Source organism: Pinus tabuliformis, chromosome 1_1 (assembly GCF_031772625.1).
Source record: "Pinus tabuliformis cultivar Carrire ecotype Pingquan chromosome 1_1, CPIR1, whole genome shotgun sequence".
NCBI lineage: Eukaryota > Viridiplantae > Streptophyta > Pinopsida > Pinales > Pinaceae > Pinus > Pinus tabuliformis.
In genome coordinates, this window is record NC_142297.1 from 673605861 (window position 1) to 673632938 (window position 27078).

At 37.6% G+C, this 27078-nt stretch overlaps 1 protein-coding gene across 1 annotated transcript in view; it reads right to left on the bottom strand.

The window, feature by feature from the left end:
* LOC149215205 (inositol hexakisphosphate and diphosphoinositol-pentakisphosphate kinase VIP2-like) overlaps window positions 1-27078 on the bottom strand; it is a 556818-nt gene that overhangs the window by 230740 nt on the left and 299000 nt on the right. Inside the window, exons 7-9 of the mRNA XM_089392550.1 lie at window positions 14803-14873; window positions 12941-13045; window positions 12480-12572 (exon numbers count right to left, since the gene is read on the bottom strand). Of these exons, the coding sequence (XP_089248676.1) occupies window positions 12480-12572; window positions 12941-13045; window positions 14803-14873 (269 nt within the window). The remainder of the gene's footprint in view (window positions 1-12479; window positions 12573-12940; window positions 13046-14802; window positions 14874-27078) is intronic.

Genomic DNA, 27078 nt, shown 5'->3' on the forward strand with positions numbered 1-27078 from the left:
ACAAGTCCCCCTCTTTTGATGCCTTATGTGATTCTTTAATAAGAGAACAAAAAACTCATCTTGATCTTTTTAATATTGGAAACTCTTCTAAAAAATCCTTAGCAGCCCAGCAGCAACCAAATTCAAAGAATCTAAGAAATAGCATCCTAAAAAGAATGGTCCTAAGCAATTTCAATTTCAAAATGAAAAATCAATTCAACAAAATGATAAGGGAAATAAAAACAAAGGGAAGAAGAGTCATAGACATTGCAACTTTTGTAATCGTGATGGCCACTTAGAATCCAAATGGTTTTAAAAGATGGAAGCCTTGGAAGCAGCAATGAAAAATCATAACCTCCATTTGGAGCACTCTTCAACTTCAACTTCATCTTCGGGAATAGCACTCTCTACATGTGGTTGTCAAGCATCTCGGTCTGGTTATGCACTAAATGTATCTTCTTCTTCTCATTCTCATAAGTGGCTCATTGATTCTAGAGCTTCTTATCACATGGCCAAAAACAAAGCCATGTTTTCTTCTTTAAATGATTGTAACACCAAAAATATATATGTTGGTGATGATAAATCTCTTAGTGTTGTAGGGATTGGAACTATTCATCTAGACAATGGTCAATTTAATGATGTATAATGTGTTCCTACCTTATCCTGCAAACTTCTATCTGTATATCAGATAACGCATTCAGGTGAAGGTAAAACCATTGAATTTTCACCTCATGATGGTGTAATTAAGGACCTAAGAGATCCTAGACAGATTTTAGCTACTGGCATTGCTGACGATTCTACAAGGTTGTATAAGTTTAACAACTTTCGGTCATCAACTCTTCCCTCGGTATTTGTTGCTCATAATGATGAAGTGAGCAAACTTTGGCATGAGCGATTTGGTCACTTAAACTATCACTCCCTTCAAAATCTATGTAAGGAAAATATGGTGGCAGGTCTTCCTATGGTATCTTGCAGAGATGGTGTTTGTTCCAAATGTGTACTCGGAAAACATCATCAAGATAGTTTTGAAAAACGTGCCTCTTGGCATGCCTCAGCTCCTTTACAGCTTCTGCACAGTGATTAATGTGTTCCACTTCCAGTTGTTTCATTCTCTGGCTACAAGTATTTCTTAACTTTCATTAATGATTTCTCCAGACGCACTTGGGTATACTTCTTAAAAGTCAAGAGTGAAGTCTTTAACATGTTTTTGGCCTTTAAGGCCTTTGTTGAAAAACAATCTGAACATCAAATTCTTAACCTAGAATCTGATAATGGCGGAGAATATGTTAACAACAAATTCATCAACTTTTGCACTAACCATGGAATTCAATTGCAACATACTCTTCCATATACTCCCCAACAAAATGGTGTAGTTGAAAGGAAGAATCGCACCTTAAAGGAAATGGCTAATTGTATGCTTCAATCTAAAGGGCTTAGTCTTAATTTTTGGGTAGAAGCAATTAACTATGCATATTACATAGTAAATCGCACTCCTAATAAGGTTTTAAAGAATATCACTCCAGAAGAAGCATGGAGCTCAATTAAAGCAGATCAATGTTACTTGGGAGCGGGAGCGGGAGCGGGGAGCGGAAGCGGGAGCGGGAGCGACCATTTTCAGAAGCTCCCGGTTTGGGAGCGAATCGGGGAGCGATTTTTTAAAAATATATATATATTTTATATTTTTTAATTTTTGATACATATATGTCAACAAAAACATGTAGAATGATGAAATAGACATAAAAAACATAAAAAAACATAGATTGAACCATATAACAACAATCATCTAGAAGTTATAATCTTCATCAACCACGTCCGCAAGTTAGTAACATAGTAACATACAACATATTGAGTCTCATGATTCATCAATCTTAAAGTTTCAAGCTTTTAAAATTCAATATATAACATTTATCATCATTGATCACCAAAGTTGTACTTGTAAGCTAAGTGTAACCATTACAACAAATAATATCTAACATGAAATGAAATGTTATAAAATGAAATGAAATGAAACAACTTTCAACTTTCATGAAGCATCATATTCATAATTCATTACTAATGAGTTATAATTGCCAACTTCAAACTTAAATTGTCATATATTGTTTAAAAAAATATCATAATAAATATGAAAGAGTCAATAGTTATAAAAGCTACTAGAAACTAGAAAAGAGAAGTAAATCTATTATCTATTTCTTATGCTTGGGCCTCTTGCCACCACGAGAAATGTCTAATTTTTTAGTCTTGTTGCAAAATCAGGATCTTTGTCATTAATATCACCCTCCAAGCATTAATATCCAGAGGTATCTTTGTCATTACCTTTGTATCTGTATAGGGATCTTTGTCATTAATATCACCCTCTAAGCATTAACATAAGATAGAAAAAGCATAGCATGTCAAGTCAAGATTTTGTTTGAGTGATGCGTACATTTTTAGAAGGGTCATGATAGAGGAGTTCGACAACCAATGTCACTAACATCAAGGTACATAGAGGGATTGGTACTCTTGATTAAATATGAGTTCCATACCCTAATACATGACAAAATTCAATGGAAACATTGCAATCCCCCAATCCTGAAATCCTGAAAAACTGATAAGTCTGCTGGATTTTGAATGAAATCTAAAATTCTACTTTCTCCATATGAAATCCAATGAGGACGAAACCACTCTCAAACATCCTGAGTCATTTCATGGTAATGTTAAAAATTTAAGTAAAAGGATGAAAATGAAAATTAAAGAAAATGTCACTTTTACTTTAAGAATTTAACATTACCATGAATAGCATATCAATACTAGGGCCTAGACTTGATCATTAAGTTGCCCCACTCAAAAACTATTTGTTTCTTTCAAAAAAAATTGCATTTCGAACATTACTACAAAAAAAAAAATGCAAAAAAGGCAAAACGCTCCCGAAAACGCTCCCGAAAAGGCAGGGAGCGAAATTTTTTTTAGGGAGCGCGCTCCCGAAATCGCTCCCTTTTCGGGAGCGATTTCGGGAGCGCGCTCCCGACCCGCTCCCGAGTCGCTCCCGCCCGGAGCGCGGATCGGGAGCGGGAGCGAGGGGGGGGGGGGCGCTCCCCCGCAACACTGAAGCAGATGTAAGTCACTTTCTTGTTTTTGGAAGTGAAGCATGGGCCCATATTCCCGATGAGAAACATAAAGCCTTAGAACCTAAGAGTGAAAAATGCATTTTTGTTCGATATTCTGAAGATGTCAAAGGATATAGACTTCTTCCACCTAAGTCCAAAAATGTTATCATTAGAAGAGATGTAAAGTTTGTTGAAAATATATCGGCCTACGAGCCTAGTTTGGTGGATGTGTCACCTCTCTTTATCCCTTCTACTTCTGTAAATATTTCTGCTTCAAATGATGACAGCGAGGATGACAATCCTCACCCACCATCTCGGGATCCTCCTTCAACTCCTCGGCTTCCAAAATGGGTCTGTGCTACTCGAGATGCAGCAAGTGCTCTTGCAAGTGATCCTATAGATCAGCGACATACACATTCTCAGTTCGATACAACCTCTTCTTTACTGGCTCAAGCTTCAGCGAATAATGATCCTGACACCTTCGCAGAAGCTTCAGGCCATCCAGATTGGGACGCAACTATGAATGAAGAATATCGTTCATTATTGGCAAATGATACATGGGATCTTGTTCCTCTTCCAAAGGGACGAAAACTTGTTAGATGCAAATGGGTTTACAGAACCAAGTTTGGACCAAATGGAAAAGTTGATAAACATAAAGTCTTGTTGCTAAGGGTTTTTCACAAGTTGAAGGCATTGACTATACTAAAACCTTCTCCCATGTTGCAAAAATGAACTATATCTGCTTTGGTCTTTCCCTTGTTGCCTCTTTCAAATGGGAAGTCCATCAAATGGATGTTAAATCTGCCTTCTTGCATGGGGACTTGCATGAAGAAATCTATATGGAACAACCTACTGGCTTTATACAAACAGACTCCAGCCTTGTATGTCAGCTTAAGAAATCCCTTTATGGTCTCAAGCAAGCCCCTAGGGACAGTTATGTATCTAAGGGTGGTAACAGAGGATCTACTCGTTGGCTAGTTATTTTGTCTTTAAAGTATTGTACTCTACCTTTGCTGAACATTTTATATTGATAGTAAGAAGAATTGATCAAGGGTTTTCCCCATCATGGGGTTTTTCCCTGACTTGTGCCATATTACTGTGTCCTCTTGTCTTGGCTTGTCTTTTGCATTTGTTGTATATGTTCTTTCTTTAGTTACTGTCAATATGATAATGACTCTTGTGTTTGCTCATGGAAATAGTGAATGGGCTAACATGGAATATTGAAGTAGCTCACCTAAGCAAAGAACATGTTAACTCAAAATTAATATAGACACATTGCCTAGATGGGACAGGATGTGGTCAAACCTACAGCGGGAGGAGTTGAGGCGAGCTCTATTAAAGAGCAGCATCAGTGAAAGCAGCATTAAGGGCAAGAAATGTGAGAAGGAAGAAGATAATGTGGCCCTAGCATCAAAGGGTCCCAGCCAAGGACAAGCGTGTGAAAATTCCTAAACCAGAATCTCTACTGCAGCAACTAATGATATTTCTCCTATTTCTTAATTTCCTTTAACCAAATTACTTGTAGTTTACTACAACAAATATCGAAAAACATACGCTGCAGCCTTCACTTAATTAAATATAATGTGGAAACAAGAAACTGAGCAAGAAAGAAAATACAACACAATGACACCATTATTTTTGGATAAATGTCCCTAGAAAAATCCAATGCGGGAAAACCGATGCAGCAGTTCTGAGGGTTTTATTATTATGCAATAGAAATTCTGAGTACAATTCCTTGGATGATCAACAAGCAATCCTATACAAAGACAAACTGGACAAAACAAATAGTGAGATGCTCTCACCCTATCACTAGAAGAATCTGAGTCTGATCACGCTGGACTAGAGCCTCTGTGTCCCCTATGCGTGGCCTTTGCGCAGAACTGGGTAAACCTCACAGAGTCTCTGTGTCACCCCTGCTGGGAATCACGCTGCTCCTCCTTCGGACCCTCTACTAGCTAGAAATTCTGAATTTCTACCTCCCTATCTCACACCCTGACTCCTGGCTTCTAAAACTCGATTTCCTCAACAGGAATTCGATCTCCCTCTAAGGCCTGCGTTTCCACTGCATCATCTCTACATGGGTCAACATCTACCTATCTCTGGACGTCGTTCTTCCCACTCTGCCTTGTACTCTCCGACCCAGGAAAACTTCCCTCTACGAGATACTATCTCTACCTTCACTGCAAATGATCAGTTCGATCACTCGTCTAGCAACTGCTACGCTACCCTCTTTGAGAAATTTGATCATCTTGATCTCTCTCGGTGTCTTTTCTAAGTGACCCTCAAGCCTCCTTAAATAATCTTCTCGTTGACATTCAACGGCCCATATTAGAAGCTAATCAATGGCTAAGATCATTTTTGCTTGATCCTTCTAGAAGTTACACCCATAGTTAGAATAAATACCCATTAATTATTTTAATTTCCTAAGTTTAGACTTAGGGACCCATTAAAAATAATTAATTATTTTAATAAAACTATCTTCGGGTGGGATTTCCCAAAACGTTTTCTGGGTTCTTTGGAATACATGTGCCCAAGCCTTCGTGCAAAATTTGAGACATAGAGCCAATGTTGGACGAAGCGGGGAAAAATCCGGGACGTTTTTTGGAAGCGTCATTTCCCAAAAATATAGGAAGTTAAGCATCTTGGAAATATATATATATATATATAGATATTATATTTGTTTGCATTTATATTAAAAAAAACATCCAAAATACCAAATTAGTTGTAGAAGACATGAAAACATGCATATTTTTACAGAAATCAAGAGAGATATGGCATCCATTATACATTAATGATTAATTATTTCAGCATCAACCATCTAGAAGCTAGATTCCTCCTCTTGTCCAGCCTTCGCCTCTACCTCAATTCTATAGGGATATTAGTCAATATTGCCTAATTTTAATCAAACAGCTTAATCCAAGCCTTATAATATGGAAGAGAAAGCTTAACATGCCTAATCAATGATTTTGACTTGAGTGAAGGGTACATAATTGCTAAGGCCTTGACAAAGGAGTTCAACAATCAACAACACCAACACTGGAGTACATATAGGGCTTGGTGCTCTTGATTAAATGTCAATCACATGCCCTCATACATGATATAATCCAATGAAACGCCACAATCCCATTGATCCTGAAAATTGTTAAGTCCGCTGAATTTTGAATGGGATATGAAATTCTATTTTCTCCATATGAAATCTGATGAGGTTGGAACCAATCTCAAACATTCAGAGTCATTTCATGGTAATGTTAAAGATTTAAGTAGAAGGATGGAAGTGAAAGATAAAGGAGAATGTCACTTTTACTTTAAGAATTTAACATTACCATTAGGGAGCATCTAGGGAGCATCAAGGGGCACCTTGGGAGTATTCGGAAAGCATAGTTCCTCATATAACAATTCGAAATTAAAAAACAAAAAACAAAAAAACCCCCGCAGAACCGTGTGAATCGTCCACCTTCTCTCGGATTCACTTGTGATTCGTGCCTGAACCTCCATAGATCCGCACCCAATCCTTTCCGAAACCGCAGATCGAGTAGCCGGAACCATGGATCCGATTTTCCAGGAATCGCCAAAAAATGGCAGAACCGTGGATCCGACTTGATTTTCGAATCCGCGGTTCCGTCGAAGGATAGGTGGCAGATCCATACGGGACGCAATTCCACCTCTGGATCCTTAAGGGGGGGACAGTTCCTACCACACTGCTTAGAGCACATCTGATGATACCAGAAAGCAACATTCCCTCTTAGCAAGGAATGTGCTCTAGCAATGCCTCCCACTGAAGCATCACCCTGACTTCATAACATCGTCCTCCTGTGTTGTTGATGTCTGACATGTTGTCCACCAACTACTACATTGCTGTTGCAAATGTACTTTTGTTGACCCTGCCACTATCAATACTGCATCTGTACTACAGCTCCCTCTCAAGTGTTGCATCTGTGTTGTTGCTAGCACTGCCACTGCTAACACTTCATCTGCACTGCAACTGAAAAACATCCCAAAATCTAAACAAGTGTTCAGCATAGATGCATCTCGATGTTGAAGATCTGACTACTACTAGTCCCACGCTATCCCTCTGAAGCCACTGTGTTGCTGCTACTACTACACTATGCCTCCCTACACTGTTGCAACTCTGCACTACGCTGCCCAGACTTGTCGTTCTAGCCACTGCATCTGTCGCTCCAACACTCCTCTGCATCAAATGATATTGGTCCATCCTGCTACTTTTGATCTGGGCTCTCGTAGCAAGGAATTGATCTGAGAGGTGGGCTCCTCAAGGATCCTGCCCATCTGTAGCTCTTTCGAACTACAGCTCTAAATCAACCCACCTCCTTCCTGGAGGTATCTCGGTTGTCATGGCAAACTCCTCCTCCTCGATCTTCGCAGGTGCAACCTTCGGATCATGCTTCTCATATTTGTCCTTCTTCCTAAGAGGAGACTGTGTTGCGTAGTGACCCATTTCACTGCACCTTAAGCATTTGATCTTCGAGGCGTCCTTCTTCCGCCTCCTCTGCTCCTGCTGCCCCTTGGATGCAAGGGTTGCATTCTCTTCCTCCTTGGGCTTCGACCCACTGTTGCTGCTTCTGTCAAGCTTGCATTTGACTAGATCTCTCCTGAGCTCTTCCTGCTTGAGAGTTGCCCACATACTATCCTAGTCTAGAAAAGTTGCCCTACCCAAGATGCTCTGGACAAAGACTTGCCACTCTTATGAGATTGAGCTTAGGGCCAGTCTCACCATTTCGGAACCTTGAGGTGTAGATCCCACAACTACTAAATCGTTCTGGGTCTCCTGAAGCTTCGTGAGGAATGGATCAATGTGCTCCCCCTTCTGCATCTGTGCAAATCTCAATCTATGCTCTAAGGACATCTTTCGTTGCTCAAAAGATCCTTGATACAACGTTGCCAACGCATCCCACATCTCCTTAACAGTCCCTCTGCTAGCAATATGACATACCACGTGATTCTTTACTCCATCAAGGATCATCCTTTTGGCGTTTGCTATTTCTCCCTTGTACTTCTTCAGCTGACCTGGATCAACAAGCTTAGCCACCACACTGCCGACATAGACCTTGAGAAAATGCTCATCTAGAAGGCATGACAGCCTTGCCTTCTAGATCACATATTTGGATGCCCCATCTAACCTGTCCTAATTTCTCAATCCACTAGTTGCCATCTCTGCCACAAAAATGTCGAACTGCTCCTCTCTATTTCTTACTGTTGCTGCTCAGGCAATAAGAAAACAAACTTGTTGGCAGGAATTCTTCTAAGGAAAAATTACCTCACAGTGCTTCTTCTCTCTCCTCTAATGATTTTTTGCCCAAGAAACTACATGCCACCATCTCTTTCCTCAACGATGAGGCTCTGCGCTACTCCCTCTGGCACGGCAAAATTTCGATCTGGAAACCCTTCCTCTCTATCGACTCACTCAGAGAGAGACTTTCCTAAAATATTCAGCCCTCCTGGCTTGGACTACGCAATCCCTCTGGGGATTCGAACGGCTGCCTCCTGCAGCTATTCGACCTTCATCTCTACTCAGTGCTAGGTTCTCTGGCACTTCTCTTCTTGTCTCACCTACAACTCTAATACCATGTGAAAATTCCTAAACCGAAATCACTACTGCAGCAACTGATAATATTTCTGCTATTTGTTAATTCCTTTAAACAAATTACTTGTAGTTTACTGCGGCAAATATCAAAATACATACATTGAAACCTTCACTTAATTAAATATAATTCGGAAACAAGATACTGAGCAAGAAATAAAATACAATACATTGACACCATTATTTTTGGACAAATGTCCCCAAAAAACACAATACGGGAAAATCGGTGCAGCAGTTCTGAGGGTTTTATTATTATGCAGTAGGAATTCTGAGTACAATTCCTTGGATGCTCAACTAGCAATCTGATACAGAGAGAAATTGGACAAAACAAATAGTGAGATGCTCTCGCCCTGTCACTGGAAGAATTTGAATTTGATCACGTTGGACTGAAGCTTTTGTGTCCCCTCTACGTGGCCTCTGCACAAAACTGCGTAAGCCTTATGCAATATCTGCATCAACCCTGCTAGGAATCATGTTGCTCCTCCGTCGGACCCTCCGCTAGCTGGAAATACTGAATTTCTGCCTCCCAGTCTCACACCCCGGCACTCAGCTTCTGAAACATGATTTCCTCAACAAGAATTCAATCTCCCTCTAAGGCCTGCGCTGCCATTCCGTCAGCTCTGCGTGGGCTAGTGTATGCCTCTCTCTGGATGTTGTTCTGCCCTCTTTGCCTACTCTGGCCCAAGAAAACTTCCCTCTTCTGGATATTATCTCTGCCCCTCACTGCAAAAGATCATCTCGATTACTCCTCTAGCAATTGCTACGCTGCCCTCTCTGAGAAATTTGATCTTCTTGATCTCTCTCGGTGTCTTTCCAAATGACGCTCAAGCCTCTTTAAATAATTTTCTTGTTGACATTCAACAGCCCATATTAGAAACTAATCAATGGCTAAGATCATTTTTGCTTGATCCTTGTCTTCTTCTAGAAGTTACACCCACAATTAGATTAATACCCATTAATTATTTTAATTTCTTAAGCTTAGACTTAGTGACCCATTAAAAATAATTAATTATTTTGTTAAAAGTGTCTCCGAGTAGAATTTCCCAAAACGCTTGTTGGGTTCTTTGGAATACATGTGCCCAAGCCTCCCTGCAAAATTTGAGACTTAGAGCACATCCGATGCTACCAGAAATCAAAAAAGGACACATCTAAGGTCAAGTACTTCAGGTGTGGCAAGTTTGGCCACTAGAGTACTCAGTGTCCTCTCAAGAAGATGGAAAAGTAGGAGAAGCAGGACCAGGCGACAATGTCCGCAGAGATAGACAAGTTGTCCTCCGGGCTAGAGGAATATTTCGCCATGTTTGTAGCTATAACTCCAGGAGTGAGGTGCGGCGATATGGAGTTATAGTCCTAGAGCAGTGCATAGGTTTGGTAGGGTCCATTGAGGTGTCCTCATGGATCATTACCTTGCTACAAGGTCCCACCGTATTTAGTAGCAAGATGGATAAATGTCAGTGATGCAATCAAATTCCCGAGTGACAGTTGCAGAATAGTTGCAATCAAGTGTTGAGGAGCACAATGCAATGTTGACAACAAAGGAGGCGCAAAGTCAGCATCAGCGCAAATTCCTTAGTGGACAGTGCAGAGGCTAGTAGCAGTCAGATACTTAGGAGACAGATGCAGCACAGACACTGATGATTTATTATTTTGGATACTTCTCAGTTGCAGTAGTTGCAGTTGCAATAGCAACAAATGAGAGGGAGTTGTAGTGTAGATGCAGAGTTGGCAGTAGCATGGCAGTGTCAGTAGCAACATAGATGCAACATCAAAATTGCACAGTGGTTGGTGGGCAGTGACAGTGAGTTACAGTAGCCAGACATCAGCAACGTACAGAGGGTGATACAAAGACAGGGTGTTGTAGAAGTAGTGCAACACTAGAACACCTTCCTCGCTAAGAGGGAGTGTTAGTTTTTGTAGCATTGGAGGTGTTCTAGTCTTGAAACTTTGTGGAGAGGCTAAAACACAGGTGTTCTCCATAACGCATAAATCATTTCTGGAAATTTCACCTAGAAGTGTCTCAATTAGATTATTAGCCTATTTTTAAATATTTCCTAAGTCTCAACATAGGAAAAGTGGTTAATTAATCAGTATTAATTGAGAAAGGTGTGAATCATCTAGAAACTCACACGAATCGATCCATAAGTAATCTCAACCATTGATTATGTTTTGTCTTGCTCGTTCGAGTCCCAACTGGAGATTATAAGAGAATACACCAGTAGCATATACTCAATTGCTCAGACAATTTGATTTCCTAGTTGCAGGTGGATCAACAGTGGGGATAGAGTCAGTGAGTGAGTCGCAGGGGTCAGAGGGGTAAAGTAACAGATTTCTGGAGGAGGATTCCAAATCCAGAAAATTTAGAAGAGAAAGTCAAGTCTCAGCTCCAGGAGGCTGCGTAAGGTTGCGTAGAGCCTCAATTAAGCAATTCGATTTTGCCAGAGCAAGGGTCGATTGAGCTTCCAGTGACCAAGAAGAATTTTAAGACGCCGGAAGAATCATTGCCAGTGGCGGAAACAGGTCGGACATCACATCAGAGGCAATTTCTGAGTAGCATGTGTGGAGCTTGTGCAGAGGCAGCGCAGAAGGCTGATGCAGAAGTGTTCCAGAGCCAGTTCTGAGGCTCATTTTGTTGTGGGATCGCTTGGAGCAAGGGTAAATTTCCCTCAAAAAAATTGCCAGTATTTCTTTTTATTGTACTCAGAAATTTTGTTGCTGCTTAATAATAAAAACTTTCAGCTGCTACACCAGTTTTCCGGGGACTTTTGTCCAAAAATAACTGCCAAATTTATTGTGTACGCGCCTGTATTTTCTCAGTTTCCAGCGCTTTTATTTTCTGCAATGTTTTTATTTGTGAAAGTTGCAGTAATTATTTTGTTGTTGCAGTAGCAATAAATTGTTAAATTAATTTACAGTTAGAAGTAATAATTCTAGTTGCTGCAATAGGATTTCAGTGATGAAATTTTCACAAACCTACAGTCAAGCTTGCCTCAGTTCTGCGGTCGACTTTGGTCAAAGTGCCCAAAAAATATCGGCCTTCTCTCTCCTGAATTCGGCCTCCAAAATAAATACAAAATCCCAAGTCAAGCTGTGACCAAAATCCCAAAAGTAACATTGGTCAAAGGCCCAAAACAGAAAGTCAACACAGTCAACAGATTCTCTCTCTCCCCTCTTTGCACATGTGAGCTCGGACCTGCAATTTTCAGAAGTAGTCGAACCAATAGAAGATGAATGGATGAGTGATGAGATGCCTCCAAGTGATGTGACATGTGGTCTATTTATATGTGGCTGAGGAGGTCGAATTTCCTTGCCCAGGCCAACTTGTACTTTTGTGTAGTTGTGGGTTTCATATTAAAAATAATATTTTTCCTTGTGCAAATTAAATTCTTCCAAGGGCTAGTAGGGTCTCCAAAGGGTGAGGAAGGCTTCCCAAAGGAGGGAATTTCTCCCTGAGCTGCCAAATTTCAACATTCCACCTGTAATTTCACCTGTTGTACCATTGACAGCAAAGCCTATATATATATATATATATATATATATATATATATATAATGTTGTCATTAAGATTAACTTCAAGTATCATGAATACCTACGCCATGCTCTACTTAAAGTAGCTATTCTGAATCTGGATTATACATGGCTACAATGAATTCAGTGGAAGTACCAAAAACGATAAAACAATATATTGCTAGCATGTTTTTGCTGTATAATTTCTTTAGTGGGCACACAGCTAAATAATCCATGCTTGCAAAAGCAAAATGGTAACATTTATCATCCTTTTCCTATAGATTACAGAAATAGAATAATAGAAACAATCATACCTCTTTCCCATCAGGGCTCCTCATAACAACACCATCAACAACGGGAGACTTTCTGGCCTCTGCATGAGCATAGTCAGGCCCAACTGTATAAACCTATGGCAACCAAGACAACAGAAATTCTGAGATACAAAGCTAGACTGAATTCAAAAATAGGTGATACTACACAAAACTCAAATTCAAATGCTACATAACAATAGATTGCAAAGCAAAATTTTACATGTGAAAGCTTAGTACAAAAAGACACCATCCTGGAAGCTTTAGTTTGATCACAGTTTATCAATGAACATATCAAATTATATTTCAATTGTAGGTCTTCATTCCATCTTTAAAATGAATTCTTGAACGTCAAATTAAAACAAAAGCTTAAAGCAACAAATAATCAAAAATAAATTATAAAATAATTGTGACAATGCTAATTAGATTTTGACCAAAGAAGTAGTCAATACGTTCTCTGCAATTACCTTGACATCTGTTCCCCCAGTGGGCATGAATTCTTCATATATGTATGACCCTTCTCTTCGTACTGTTCTAACATCTGGATGAAACTCACTCGAACGATTTCCAACCTACAATATTAAATAATTAGTAATAGATTAAAATGCAGATAAGAGGGAAATGAAAAAATAACAAAAATAAATGTGATTTGCTAATGCCACATGTAAAACTTTCAATGGTCTTACATACATACTAAATAATGAATATTAAAAATATCAAGGAAATGCGTTGAGTCTAAAGGGGAAAACCATTTGGTCTCTTGCAATCATAAAATAAGGAAAATATAAAATTCAATAAATAAGCCCAATAACCTGTCACTCAAATGCTTAATATGACGCCACAGAATACAATATTTATGATTTATACAAATTCTTTAGATTTACTGAAGATGTTCCAATAATATTTACAGAAAATTGTTTCCCATAAACAATTTTACCACACATATCTCAGATGCTTTCAACATCATTCACACAAAATAATCAGTCAAGCAGAGAAAAAGATGGTAAATTAATTTGCTAATGAGAAATTATTAATGTATGAAATTAACTTGTTATATATGTAATACTATCTCATATAATGTGTTTTATATGGAATACTACGTTACTTGTTATCTTATAAAAAATTTGTGATGGTTTCAACTACAGAAGGCAATAATGCTTTGGTGCATAAATGCTAAATATAATTTTCTTGACTTTTGCAACAAACTTAAACAACATAAATATGTATCAAGCAATTTGATAAAATAAGCTTGGACCATTTTTGCCAAATCCTGGAAAAAGAACCTTGGCCATTTTGCAAACCTAAATGACTTCATCTGTACCATTGAATGGCTTGTTGCTTTCTACAGTTGCCTCCTTCATTTGTATAAATGAAACAATGGATTCAATTATTTCTCATTTAATCTCCATATGATGCTGCTCAGTCATACTTGTATCAATAATTGGACGAACTGAATCATGATAATTGTTTTTGGATACCTTTATGTCAGTGCCTATATAGTATAAATAAATTTTCATCATCTTAATTTAAGTTATAACTCTGGACTTCCTTCCTTACTCTTCTCTTGCATAGAGAGCTTCAATAATGCTTTCGTCTATCCTTCCAAAACAACACAAAAAATAATTTCGCAACAAAGATTGATTTACTGAAATTTAAAAGGACGGCGTTATCCTCATCTTGTTCGTTTCTATCCCCATCCTGGGACCTGGATAAACAAGTATAATTTTCTTTTGCTTTCATTGACATTCAGTTCCTTGCCTTTATGAAGCTTTTTTTCTTTTTAAACTCATTGGCCTCATTAAAAAATAGCTCACAATGTTCTTTACAGCCCAAACTTCTATGACAATGGAATAAAACCATATATCCCAATTAAATTACTGTTACCAAGTAAGCATCCATGGACCTCATAATATATGTGAGGTTTAAAGTTTGAAGAGCAGACCTCCCAGCAATATATCTAGATCCTCAAATAAGTATAATTCCTACATTCATGGCCATGGGAACATTTTCTTATATATGGTCTCGCTAATTCCTTGGGAAATCTTTATATACAACTTCATATTAACAATACTCTATCGACCCAAAATTTCCAGTGGTCCAAGTTTAAATCTATGCTTCACCAATTGAGATATGTGATCCATGGGTGAGGTTACAAAGTTGTTACTTGTAATATCTCTTAAAATTGACTTATTGGTCGAAGCTTTTAAGGATATTTCAATTTCCCAGCCATAGCCATTACCGTTGCCATTGCTTCAATTACATCCAATAAGCCCTATCCAACAACATAAGATATTTATAAAGATACAAATATTACACCATTATACATTACCTTCCGAAATAACTCTTTCATTCCTCCACCAGCAGAGCTTGGGTAGTAAATCATAACACTGTGATCATCTCCTGCACATATGTTCACCATAACAAATTGTAAGTCTTTGCATGGGTAAAAGCTCCAGTATCTTGGATTAATAGCATACATCATTTCTAAGATCCAATATTTATTTTTAGTGACTGTTTTGTCCTTATAGATACATTCCTACACCAATCATGTTATTCCCCTTTTGTGTGAGTTTTGTAATCTACATGCAAGCTCCAAAAAGGGCAGGCAAGGTTTGGATGGAAGAATCTCATGCTAGATATTTCATAATACTTGCAACTATACAAAATAATCAAGACACAGAGAAGAAATAGGTATTGACATACTAAATACCCAACTGTCCAGAAAAATAAATTTAGAGAAAATTGAATTAAGATACATAATTAATAAATGTTTCCAGAAGTTCATACACTAGCTATATGTTTTAGACCCATTGACCTACTTTTGTGGTCATTCGATGGACATTAACAAAATTATCATATCCTATAAAATAACAATTCATATAGAATTATCAAAAGAAAAAGGTTCTGGAAATGGAGATATAATAATTAGATCTCACTCCAAAAATATATGAAATACCAATATAAGGACAATAAATATGGCGTTGATCTCCAGAATATGAAAACCTAGGGTGGAATCACTTTGTCAAATATGAAGCAAATAATTCAAATAAGGCATATATAACACGTTAGATCTCAAACTCACCTTGATATACAGTATGCTAGGTATAAGAAGATAACAATGTATCTACATAACAATTTAGACATATGAGATAAGCAGTGAAAATTTCAGATATATGTCATGTAGGTTGTTGATGTTTGTAGCTCGCGCAGATACTTCTGCACAAGCCTAAGTGTTTGGGCATGCAGAAGTCACCTAATGAACCCTTGAACCTTAGTAACTACTTTAATAATTTAAGTAATTCTTTATGATATAAAGTGAGTTAATCTAATCTAATGCAAAGGTTATTTGCATTAGTAAATTAAATGAAACTCAACCATTGATCTCAAATGAGGCGAGAACTAATCTCAACAATGAATCACTTTGGATATGAGAGTTGTGGACTCCATCATACCTCAATCTTATAAAAGAAGGGAGAAGACACAACACACAGGTGCATAAGACATTGAGAGAGGCATCTTAGTGGTGGGTGGAGAAGGAATTCTACTCAAGTGTGTTGGATCCATAGAAGGTGCAATATGTTAGAAAATCAGAAAGGCAGAAAGATTTTCTTTATATAGATAATTACTTGTGACTTTCTTATCTTTATGTTCTTCTTTAATTTTTTAGTTCATCAAGCAATTACCAAAACAATAGCACAAAGATCACAGGCACCAGATATAAGTGGATAGCTAGGGCAAAAGCCCTATCTAGGGAAACCGAGTCAACAACTCTTCCTTAATAACTTCTTTGAGATAATCCAAGACTCTTCACCTAGACACAAACTTCCTCCATACCAAGTCAACTCTTTCTTCCTTCTTGCAGATGATAACCCTTTAGCAACAACTTTGACCTAGCAGCAATTTCGACCCAGCAACTGGTAGCAGCAACAATAGCAACTTCAACTTGACAAGAGAGACTCCAATCTCCTAGAGGAATCCACAAGGGAGAGAGATAGATAGCCCAAAATTTCGATCTTGACCTTTTCTTCCTTATTTTCCAACTTTGCACCCCTTTTAGCCTTCTTTTTCCAACTTCGCACCTTTTCCAACTCTTTCTTCTAGGATATCGAACTTGAGTGAGAGAGTGTGCTCTAAATGAATTCGAATTGCTTCAATATATAGGCTTTTGGTGAGGTCGAATTACCTAGTTTAAGGCAGAGTTGATCTCCTTGAGGCCAAATTGGTGTGGAGGTGACAAATACCTTATTTGACTCAATAATAAACCTTTTTACATGATTCAAAAGCCCAAGAAGGGTCTCTTTAAATGGAAAATGACTCTAATGACTTAGAATAAATCCTAGAAGTCCTCAATGGGGACTTTGACCTAAAAAATGATGACCCAAGCATGAAACCCATGCTTTAATAAGTCATAATAATAATAATAATAATATATTTTTCATTCTTTTGATAAATATATTTCATTGTGACTCAAATACATTTTATGAAGACCAAACCTAGTTACATTCTTCAACACAATATGGGGTAGGAAGGAGATCCAAATGAGCCAAGTCTTGGGCTTGATCAGCTAGATCAAATCTAGATTGTTGTATGTATTTTCCTCAGTTTGGGCCATTTTTCCCAGTAAGGAAGCCCAACGAAGTTCTGATTAATAAAATGAAGAGTTGTGATTGGGAAAAAAAATGTGTGTGTATGTCTATGTGGTGGTGGGGAAGGAGTTCTACTCAAGTGTTTTGGCTCCAACAAAGGTGCAAAAGCGGAAAGAAGGAGATCCAAATCAACCAAGTCTTCGACTTGATTAGCTAGATAAAATCCAAATTGTTGTATGTATTTTCCTCAGCTTGGGCCACTTTTCCCAGTAAAGAAGCCCAAGTGAGTTCTAATTAATAAAATGAAGAGTTGTGATTGGGCCAAAAATTTGTGGGTGTGTGTATAGAAAATCCATGAAATTTTGCAACTGCTAATATGAACAATATAAAAACAAGTTTCTTTTCATATAGAAACAGAATTTCTCTACCAAATTGCAGTGGAATAGGAACAAGAATAATTACACAATCACACAATTCAACAACACAATCTTTCTAGGGAACCCAACTGGGAAAACCCTTTGCTTGATTGAGAATATTATTGAAGAAGAATGAGCAATAGATCGCTTACAAACAATCTTTGTTTGACTAGAGAATACAATGGTTCTCCCTTCCTTAGACCAGGCTTGAAACACCTTCTTGATCCCTATTCCTGCCTCCTATTTTTTTGTGCACTAGAGGCCCTATTTTATAGCGCACTTGCAGCCCCTATTAAATAGGAAATCCTCCAATTTCTATGCACAGTTCCTAAGGAATTGCCTTCCTCTCCAATAATTCGCACAATCTCTCTTGGCACCTTTCTCTTAGAAGCTCACACAAACCTGTGCTCAATAATAATACAATGAGGGCCTTCGTTCCTCCTTTTAATGCAATTTGAATGGCTAAAGTTAGCAAGTTTCTAGTTAAGGAAAGTTGCTTTTGTGATTGATTGAGATAACTACTCGTGCAATATGTTCCATCTCAATCCTAGAACTTGATACTCGAACACTTGTCCTTTTCCTCAATTAACTCGCACTAGAAGACAAATAACTCGGCTTTCCACTTCAACACATTAGTTAATTGCTTCATAGCTCATCCTAATTTTTAGGAACTCTCCTGTTCTTTAGGAATTCAAGTTTGCTAAAGGAGAAACTCATTGTGGCTCCTTGATTGAAGGCACAAATCAAGGAACCCTTCTTTGCTACTATTTTCAACATTCCCTCTTAGCGAGGACGGGATTGTGTACAACTCCCAACTTACCTCTGAAATGAACAAAAGTACTTCTTCCCAATGCTTTGGTCAAGATATATGTTATTTGCTCCCTTGTTGGAATGTACGGTAAATTCACTATCCCTTCCTGCACACAATCTCTGAGATGGTTTTAATTGTTCTCGATATGCTTTGAGCGATCATGAAACACTGCGTTCTCAAAGAGCTTGATGCAACTCTAATTATCACAGTGTATCACCGTTCACGGTAGGCTCCATCCTCTGTCTGAAAAGTCCCACAAGTAACTTCCTCATCCAAATAGCCTTGTATGCTACCAAACTAGCATCCATGTACTCGAGCTCCATTAAACTAAGTGCAACCGATCTCTACTTCCTGCTATACCAAGAAACAGTTGTTGGCGCAATGCTAAAGATGCCACTTGAAGTACTCTTCCTATCTATGGAGCACCCTGCCCAATCTACATCTATGAAGCCCTCAAGCCTCACTCCATCAACTTGTCTGTACCACAATCCATAATCTGTTGTGCCTCTGAGATATCTCAACACATGCTTTGCAACAACCTAATGAACTCTAGTCAGTTCCAACATGAACTAACTTAGTTGGTTGACTGCAAAACAAATATTAGGTCAGGTATTGAACATATACATCAACAATCTCATGAGTTTCCTATATATTGTAGCATCTACTCGCTCTACTCTACTAGCATCCACCTTCCTCCAGTTTGTGACTAGAGGCATGGCCATGGGCTTGCAATCCTGCATATGAAATCTCCAGAGAATCTTTGTAGTGTACTTCCCTTGTCCCACGAAGATCTCACCATCACCCTGCCAAACCTCCAAGCCAAGGAAATAGTGCATAAGCCCCATATCCTTCATCTCAAACTCCCTTGCAAGGTCCTCCTTGTAATCCTAGATCAAGTTGTCTGCTCCAATCAATATAAGGTCGTCAACATAGAGCACTAGAATGAGTGAAAGCCCTCCAACCATGATGTAGTACAAGTTGGCATCCGCCTTGTTGTCGCCTAAAGTGTACACTTAAGGCGCAACGCTCAAAATAGGGGTTGTCACTCTAATCCCTATTCACTCTATTTAGACTTTCTCCTAGCTAAGTCAAGGGGAGTAGTCCCTAAAGGTAGATGGAAGGGGGGAACTTGTTGGAACAACAAGTTCTAGGAGACTTTAAGTGCAAGGCAAATTATTATTTGAGTAACTTGTTTGTTAATTAGAGCCAATATGAGAAAATATGAGCAATGCTTGTTAAGATAAGTGCAATTAAGTTCAATGAGGCAGATACAAGATACAAATGTGATGAACTAGTGCCTTAATCAATGCTCAATTGTAAAAAAAAAGTACTTGCAAAGAAATAGGTACTCAAGTTACAATAACAACAATGCTGCAAGAAGTGTTAGAAATGACACAATATCAAATATGAGCAGATAAAAATAACTTGCACAACATAAATAATTTGTACTTTCAAGAAAATGCTCAAGATAAAAATGACAACATAAATAGACAATGAGCAATATAATCAAAGATGAGTACAAGACAATGACACAATATTGCAAGGAAAATATAATGCTCACAATGATAGTTATGCCACAAGAGATGAAGAGTTAGAAGGATGAAATGCAAAACTAAACTAGGTGGAATGCAAGATCTTGGTTACTTTTAGTTAAATGCCTAGTCTAGATGAATCCTTCTTCTCAATTGTTTTGAAGTTAGTCACAAACACAAGTTGTAGAGAGAAGGTTCGGGGAAGAAAGCTAGGGCTTTATTAACGATACCTCCCCTTGCTTCTAACTACCCAAGTGCCTTCGGCACTGCTAGGATTGTCGCCCCGACAACTGCAAGGTCACTTGTGTTAACTATGACTGAGGGTCTAACTTCTCAAATTAGATGAAGAAGGTGGCCCTAAAACTTTCTATCAACCAAGCTTAGGCTTGGAGGTAAATTTTAGGATGCAACTTGGATCTAAAATGCAAGATTAGAATGCAATGCTTCAGTGAGATACAATGATATCAATATTGTTTCAAGGAAAGTAAAATGTCAGTGTGCTTGTAATCACTAAGTAAATAAATATTTCAAAGCATAAGATTACTAGCTAATGACAATGATCAATGAAACAATAGGGAATATTCAAAGAAACAATGATAATTAGAATGTATTAGAGCAAATCTCTCAATGCCTTTAATTAAAGGGTGCTCTTGAGATATATCTTACTTATTTAGACAGCTGAAACAAGTAAAGATTGTAGAAAATTCACAATTACTAAATAGCAGATGAGATTGCTAACAGTGATTTAGAAAGACTACTTTTGATCACAATTGGCAATTGAAACAATACAGGATATATTCCAATGTAATTAGATCAAAAGAAACTAAGAAAATGCAAGTTAGTGAATGTGATTTAGGATGCAAATGCAAGAAGCACAAATTAGTAAGTATTAGTGAGTTAGTGAGTTAGTTCTCCTTTTTAAATAAGGAGATGAGGGATACCAAGGGAAATAAGTCCCAAGCTCCCTAAAAAAAGGAACTTTATTAATGAGGTTTACAAAGAAGATGCCCTCTAGACAGAGGAGAAGGAGTCTTACAACAAGAATAAACAAAGATTTCCTCAAGAACAAATACCCCTCTTGAGATGCTTCCGAAATTTTCCAAGGGACAGACTTCAAAGTGCTTTGTTTCTCCAACAAAAATGATGACAGTGAAAAATTCTCGGCTTAGGGAGCAAGATTTCCAAGTTTTCTTCAATACAATGGTCACAATTATGATGAATTTCTGCTGCAAGGAAGGCTTGTCACTTCAATGACGGATACCCCTGCAAAACAAAGATTAGAATTCTGAAAAAAAAGAAAAAAAAACCAGTGACTAAACCTTCTTATCTTACTGCCTATGAACTCAAGGATGAATAATGAGTTTGGTCAACAGAGTAACTTGAAAAATTCAGTGAAAGATCTCCTGCAATATGACACATTGAACAGTGAACAAATGCTCTTGGCCTAGGCTAGAAACATGCCTAAGAGGCTCACAGCTTGGCTCAAAATTTGATGGAAGACTTTGTTTTAGCTTTTATTAAAATTTATGATGGAATTCGTTAAGGTTCAGGATTTAAAGCCTCTCAAAAAAAATTGTGAAAATGCTTTCCATCAATCAGTTTTTGCACCAGATGAGGAAGAGACTCTTCAGCGGCTCTCATCCTTGAGACAGATGATCAGAAATAAAGTGTGGCTTCTCTAAAAAATCTACAAATGGATGAACTTTGATGAAAACCCTGCAAAAATCGATGGATCAATCCTCAAGTATTATGCTTGCTTCAGGTCTGAAGTAGCTTGTTGCCAAGCCAAAATAGGTAACAGAATTCCTGCAAATAATAGATTTAAGGCTGCAAAAACACCAAGGATTAGTATATTGATCTTATACAGCAATTTGAAGACCCTTAGCTTTTATTATTGATGAAGAAGAAGCCCTTGTGCAATGCCTTCAGATCCTTTGGAAACCTTGCAAAATTTATTGGCCACTGCAAAACACAATGATAGTCAGATCTGAAAGCAAATAAGGTTAGCAGCTAGGTTATTAAGGCTAAACAGATCTGCGACTATAATGAAATACACTCAAAATGAAAGCAATTTGTTCCAATATTTCATCAAAACCCTCAACAAATTTTGTATTATTAAATCAAAGGTTTGAGAACCTAAAAGGCTTGCAGCCTTCCCAAGTCAATTCCTCCAAGGTCTTCCTCAAAGCAATGAAAGGAGGAGCCTCTAAGGCTTACAGTTTCTCACACGTTTATGCTTCAGTCCTACAAGAAAGCAATTTCAAAACCCCAACAACAAAAAATCCTTCAAACAATTCAAAAAAAATTACAAATAAAATTCCTTTGAAGAAAATCCAGATTTGATCCAAAATAATTTTCTTGGAATATTCCCCTAAAAATATTTGCAACGGCTAGGGCCAGGAGGCCTCCAAGGCTACTCGGGTTTAAAAACAAAAAATCAAAATTCAATTTTTAGAGGGCCTAAAATGATGTTATTTGACAGATCAAGACCTCTAAACCTAGCAGCTAGGGTTTAGGCCACATAATGATTTTCGCAGGGGCTTTGGAGCCACCAAAAAATAAAAAAATTATTGTCCTTCCAGTTCAGATCTTCACCTGCAAAACAAAATTATGCCAAGACTCTTGTCCATTTCTTCAGATTTGCAATAGAAATTCAAGAAAACCCAACGAAATATATACAAGATAGAAATATGTACAAGGTGTTGACCACTACGTGTCAACGACCCCATAGCAATACACCCCCTTTTTTGCAAAAGGGATATCGCCTGATCGATGTGTCTGTGTCGTCCAGTTATCATCATCAGCCTGATCACCATGTTATAATGTAAATCCATTCTGCATGTATATGATGTAAATAATCTTAGCAAATCCGTGTCATGCATGTAACAACCTAGGTAAACCTACCTTTCTAGTGACGATCTCCATTCTCGGAGGTTTTTTCTCTCACTGATCCATTCTCGAATGGTCGGCAAAGTTTTCCCCTCAAGTCTTACCCCAAAGCTGGAATGGATTTTGTTTCTAGGATCCTAGGCGAGTCCTAGTGTTCTAGATCGAGTCTATGTAAAAGTCATTTGGGAATAATCCTAACTAATTGGTTAGATCATTTTATTACAGATTACTTGATCTGCTAGATTATATTTTTGTCACAGAAGTGGGTAATCTGTGAGGGTCTATTACAAATGAGTTTTCCCCCTTATGATATAAAAATATGAAAATCATGATGTGAAGTGCCTTAAGGATAGGAAAAATAATTTATCCCCTCATAGGTTAATTAATTAAATTTTCTAGCCAAAAATTAATTAAAATCATAAGCTAGAAATTTAATTAATTCTAGGTCCTAGGTAAATTTAAATTCTTCAAAGGCAAAATTCATTGGTCCTAAACAATTAAATTTTAAAAGGTCCCGGGACTAAGGTAAATTAATTATTTTGATCAATTTTAAACCTTAGATCCCCGAGTTCAGTCAAAGTCAAAATTTTGGGGAAATTAACTTAATTTCTGAGTTAATTAAAATGCATTTAAATAAAAAAATTGGTTTTCCTCAAAAATAAAATATTTCGACAAATGAGATTTAAAGAAATTTTGATCTTCATCAATGGTCAAGATTGCTTTGACGAGGATCACTTGAACTAGCCGTTGGAGAATTTATCTTTAAATAGGAAGTCATTTGTCAGTTGATCCATCTGATCTCTGAATCGTGTACTAAGCTCTCTTGTATACTTTTTTGTAGTGTTCCACAGGGACTCCCCCCCCTAGGGGTCTAGTTTCCTAGCTCCCCCGTGCTCCGGGGACTTGGGGACGAGAAGGGGTCGTTTCCTCGCGCTCCCAAAAAATAGGGTACGCAGGGGGACGTGCCAGGGGGTCGTTTCCTTGTGCTGAGGAGTCGTTTCCGAAAAGGGGGTCGTGAGGGATCGTGGGAAGGGGTCAAGGGGAGATGTGGGGGGTCGAGGGGCCTGATTTTTTAAATAAACTTTTGTATATAATCAAAATTTAACATTAGTTTTAAAACTTTAGGGTTTCAATTCGGTTTTTTATAAATTTAATTCATTATTCGCCCTGGCCCCTCACTCCATTCGCAAGATGTTCCTAGTTCCTCTGCAGCAGAGAGGAATTGGTCCACATATAGCTTCATCCACTCTATCAAGAGGAACAAGCTTACCTCTAAAAGAGCGGAGAAGTTAGTTGTTGTGCACAGTGCCCTACGTCTTGAGCATAGGAAGACACCTGAGTATTTGAAGGGACCAACAACACGAAGGGATGTTGATCTAGAGGATGATACATAGGTAGATATGGAGGAGAGACTTGATGAGAGATAGACCGAGTTGGTTGGTGTCCACTTAGCATGTTTGAGAATGCTAGTGATTCAGATTCAGATGGTGATATTGTTGATCCTGATTTATTCATGCAACAGCTAGATGCAAAGACTAGCGGGGCATTACCTTGAGGCTTGAGAAAAATTATGCTCGTTTATCTTTTGATATGTTGATGTTCTTATGTTATTTTGACTCTATAAAATTTTGACTCTTGATGTATCAGACTTGACTTTAGTCTTTTATAATTCTATAAAATTTTGACTCTTGATGTATGATGTATCAGACTTGACTTTTATAATTTTATGTCAATATTCATTGTTCAGTATTCAATGTTCATAGTAGGAAGTGGAACATCAATATGGTTTAAACTTTAATCATAATGTATGATATATGATTATAAATTAGAATTTTAAATTTATATGATATTAGACAATGATATTCATATCAATGATCATGCTTTGCAGCTTTTCAATCCAAACCCAATTGTCATAGTGGACTCAATTTATAAATTATATTTTATATTTATAAGTTTTTAAGACCCTGACGTCGGACTCAATTTATAAATTATATTTTATATTTATAAGTTTTTAAGACCCTAACGTCCCCCCACATTTCCTAAAAATTGGTGGGGAGCTTTTGCATAGGCCGCTCCCGCGTATCCTCGCTCCCTCGCCCCCTCGTCTCGGAACCTTGGTGGAGCATTACTTTTTTGAATTAATGCAAAAGTCTTTGGGGTTTCAATATGTTGTGGTGTTCCTCTTCATGAATATATGGTAACATTGTTTTAATTTATGCTTAATATTATGTGAAAACTATCAATCAATAGCTCTCTTAGAATAATCTGAACACAAGTATCTTATCCAATTTGTTGGATCTAGGGTAACATTTTTAATTTTGATTGAATTAGCAAATATCTCTTTTTCTTCATAATTTTATTGTTATTTTATTTCTCTACTTGGTTTGATGGTTGATCTTGTGTTTGCAGAAGATCTCTAAGGTTTTCATAGAGTGTTTGGGGATAGTCCTCGATTGGACCAGCCAACTCTCGACATATATTTTCTGAAGAGCCTAACTCACATAAGCTCTAGGATTTATCTGACGATAAATTTTTTCTACATAATGCTTTTGGGCTAATACCTCTCTAAAATTTCAAAATCTTTTAAATATTTTGTGGAAAAATTGATAGATCTAGCTATTAAGAGCCTTAGATTATCAGATCTGGAATCAGAGTTGGACTCATACTCCTCAAATCTGATAGATCTGTAGATTATTTGTATAGATCTGTAATTTATTTGCGTATATCTGAGATTTGAGTAACATAATTTTGAATTCTAACATTTGGGGTTTTGGGGATTTTCTTTATTTTTGTATATATTAGGTCTTGGGCATTTCAATTTTTTCCTGTGCAAGTATAGATTTGAAAATCAGCCAAGGAAATCTACATATCTGAGCCAGATATAGACCCTGGAGGGCAAGATATGGGTTCAAAGATTGTTTGCAGGAACAGATGTGAGAAATCAACCAAGGAAATCGTCAGATCTGAGCCAGATCTAGACCTTGCAGGGCAAGATCTAGGCTCAAAGATTGTTTGCAAGAACAGATCTAAGAAATCAGCCAAGGAAATCTTCATATCTGAACCAGATCTAGACCCTGGAGGGCAAGATCTGGGCTCAAAGATTGTTTGCAGGGATTATGTGATTAGATCTTTCATTGAAGCATTCAGATCTGGGGTTTTGATAATAATTATTGGAGAACGATTGAACATAGAAATATCTAAGTTCAAAATTCAAAAAAAAATAGGCAAAATTTTAAATTTTTTTAAGGCTTGTGACAGCCCTCATTCCCTTCTCGATAGCTTCTCCTTTCTTCGCGGGTCTCCATTGTTGCCTTCATTTCCCTAGACCTCCACTCACTCTTCTCTTTTCTAATCGCATCTTGCATCTCATCTCATAATAACATTTCCCTTGCAACAGTTGTCTGTCCTATACTTGGTCCTAAATTTCCTAGCAAGATAGTTGACTCCATAAGGCACTGGTATCAATTGTTTAAATCAGATTGAATTTTTTAAGTCTTGCTAAATCTAAAACAAGTACTTGGTTTCTTAACTGTGTCTCTCGAACTGGTTGGTTCCTATCTAGTTTCCCTTCATTCCATTTCTGTAGGGTCTACCCCCCTTAGTCTTCTATTGAGAGACAACTTAAACGGAGAGATTGGGGATCAAAGTGACAACCCCTGATCTAAGTCATTGTCGCGGTGCCTAGACATTTTGTGCGACAACACAAGGCTTAGAAGAAATTATTTACAAAAATAATCCAAAAAATTACAATGTTTAATGCTTTAATTAGCAGATCTATTTGCTAATGCACAATGAATAAAAAGATGAGTAAAGATTAATATTTTTTCCTCAAGCCTAGATCCAGAAACCCTGCAATAAAACTCATTAGATAAAGTCTTTTGAGAAAAATAGTGGGTTCTTCCACTTCAATGCTCAAGAGTGGGATGGTCTCGCTGAAAAGATCCCCTCACGCTTGAGACCTATTTCAGTCAAATGTTTTCTTCACAATTTAAAGGAATTTCGTTAGATCCACATTGGATAAGAAAAATGCAATGGAAGGTTTAACCGAAAACAACTAGCCATGTCCAATCCTAAAGCATTCTTCAGATCCAATCACCACTGCAAGATAGCTATGCACTAATGATTCTATAAAAGCATATAGGCATAACAAATATAAGCACAAATAGAAATTAAAAGCTCAGTGAAACAATATTACCATATTCATAAAAAAAAACACCATAGTAGTAACCCCAAAGACTTTTGTTTTATTATCAAAATATAGAGCTTCGAGAGCTAATAGCCATAGTACAAAGATCCAAAGGTCAAATATGTTATAATGAGGGGCCCTAGGCTCAATTTATAGAAAAATAGAAAGATGTAGATCCCCCCTCC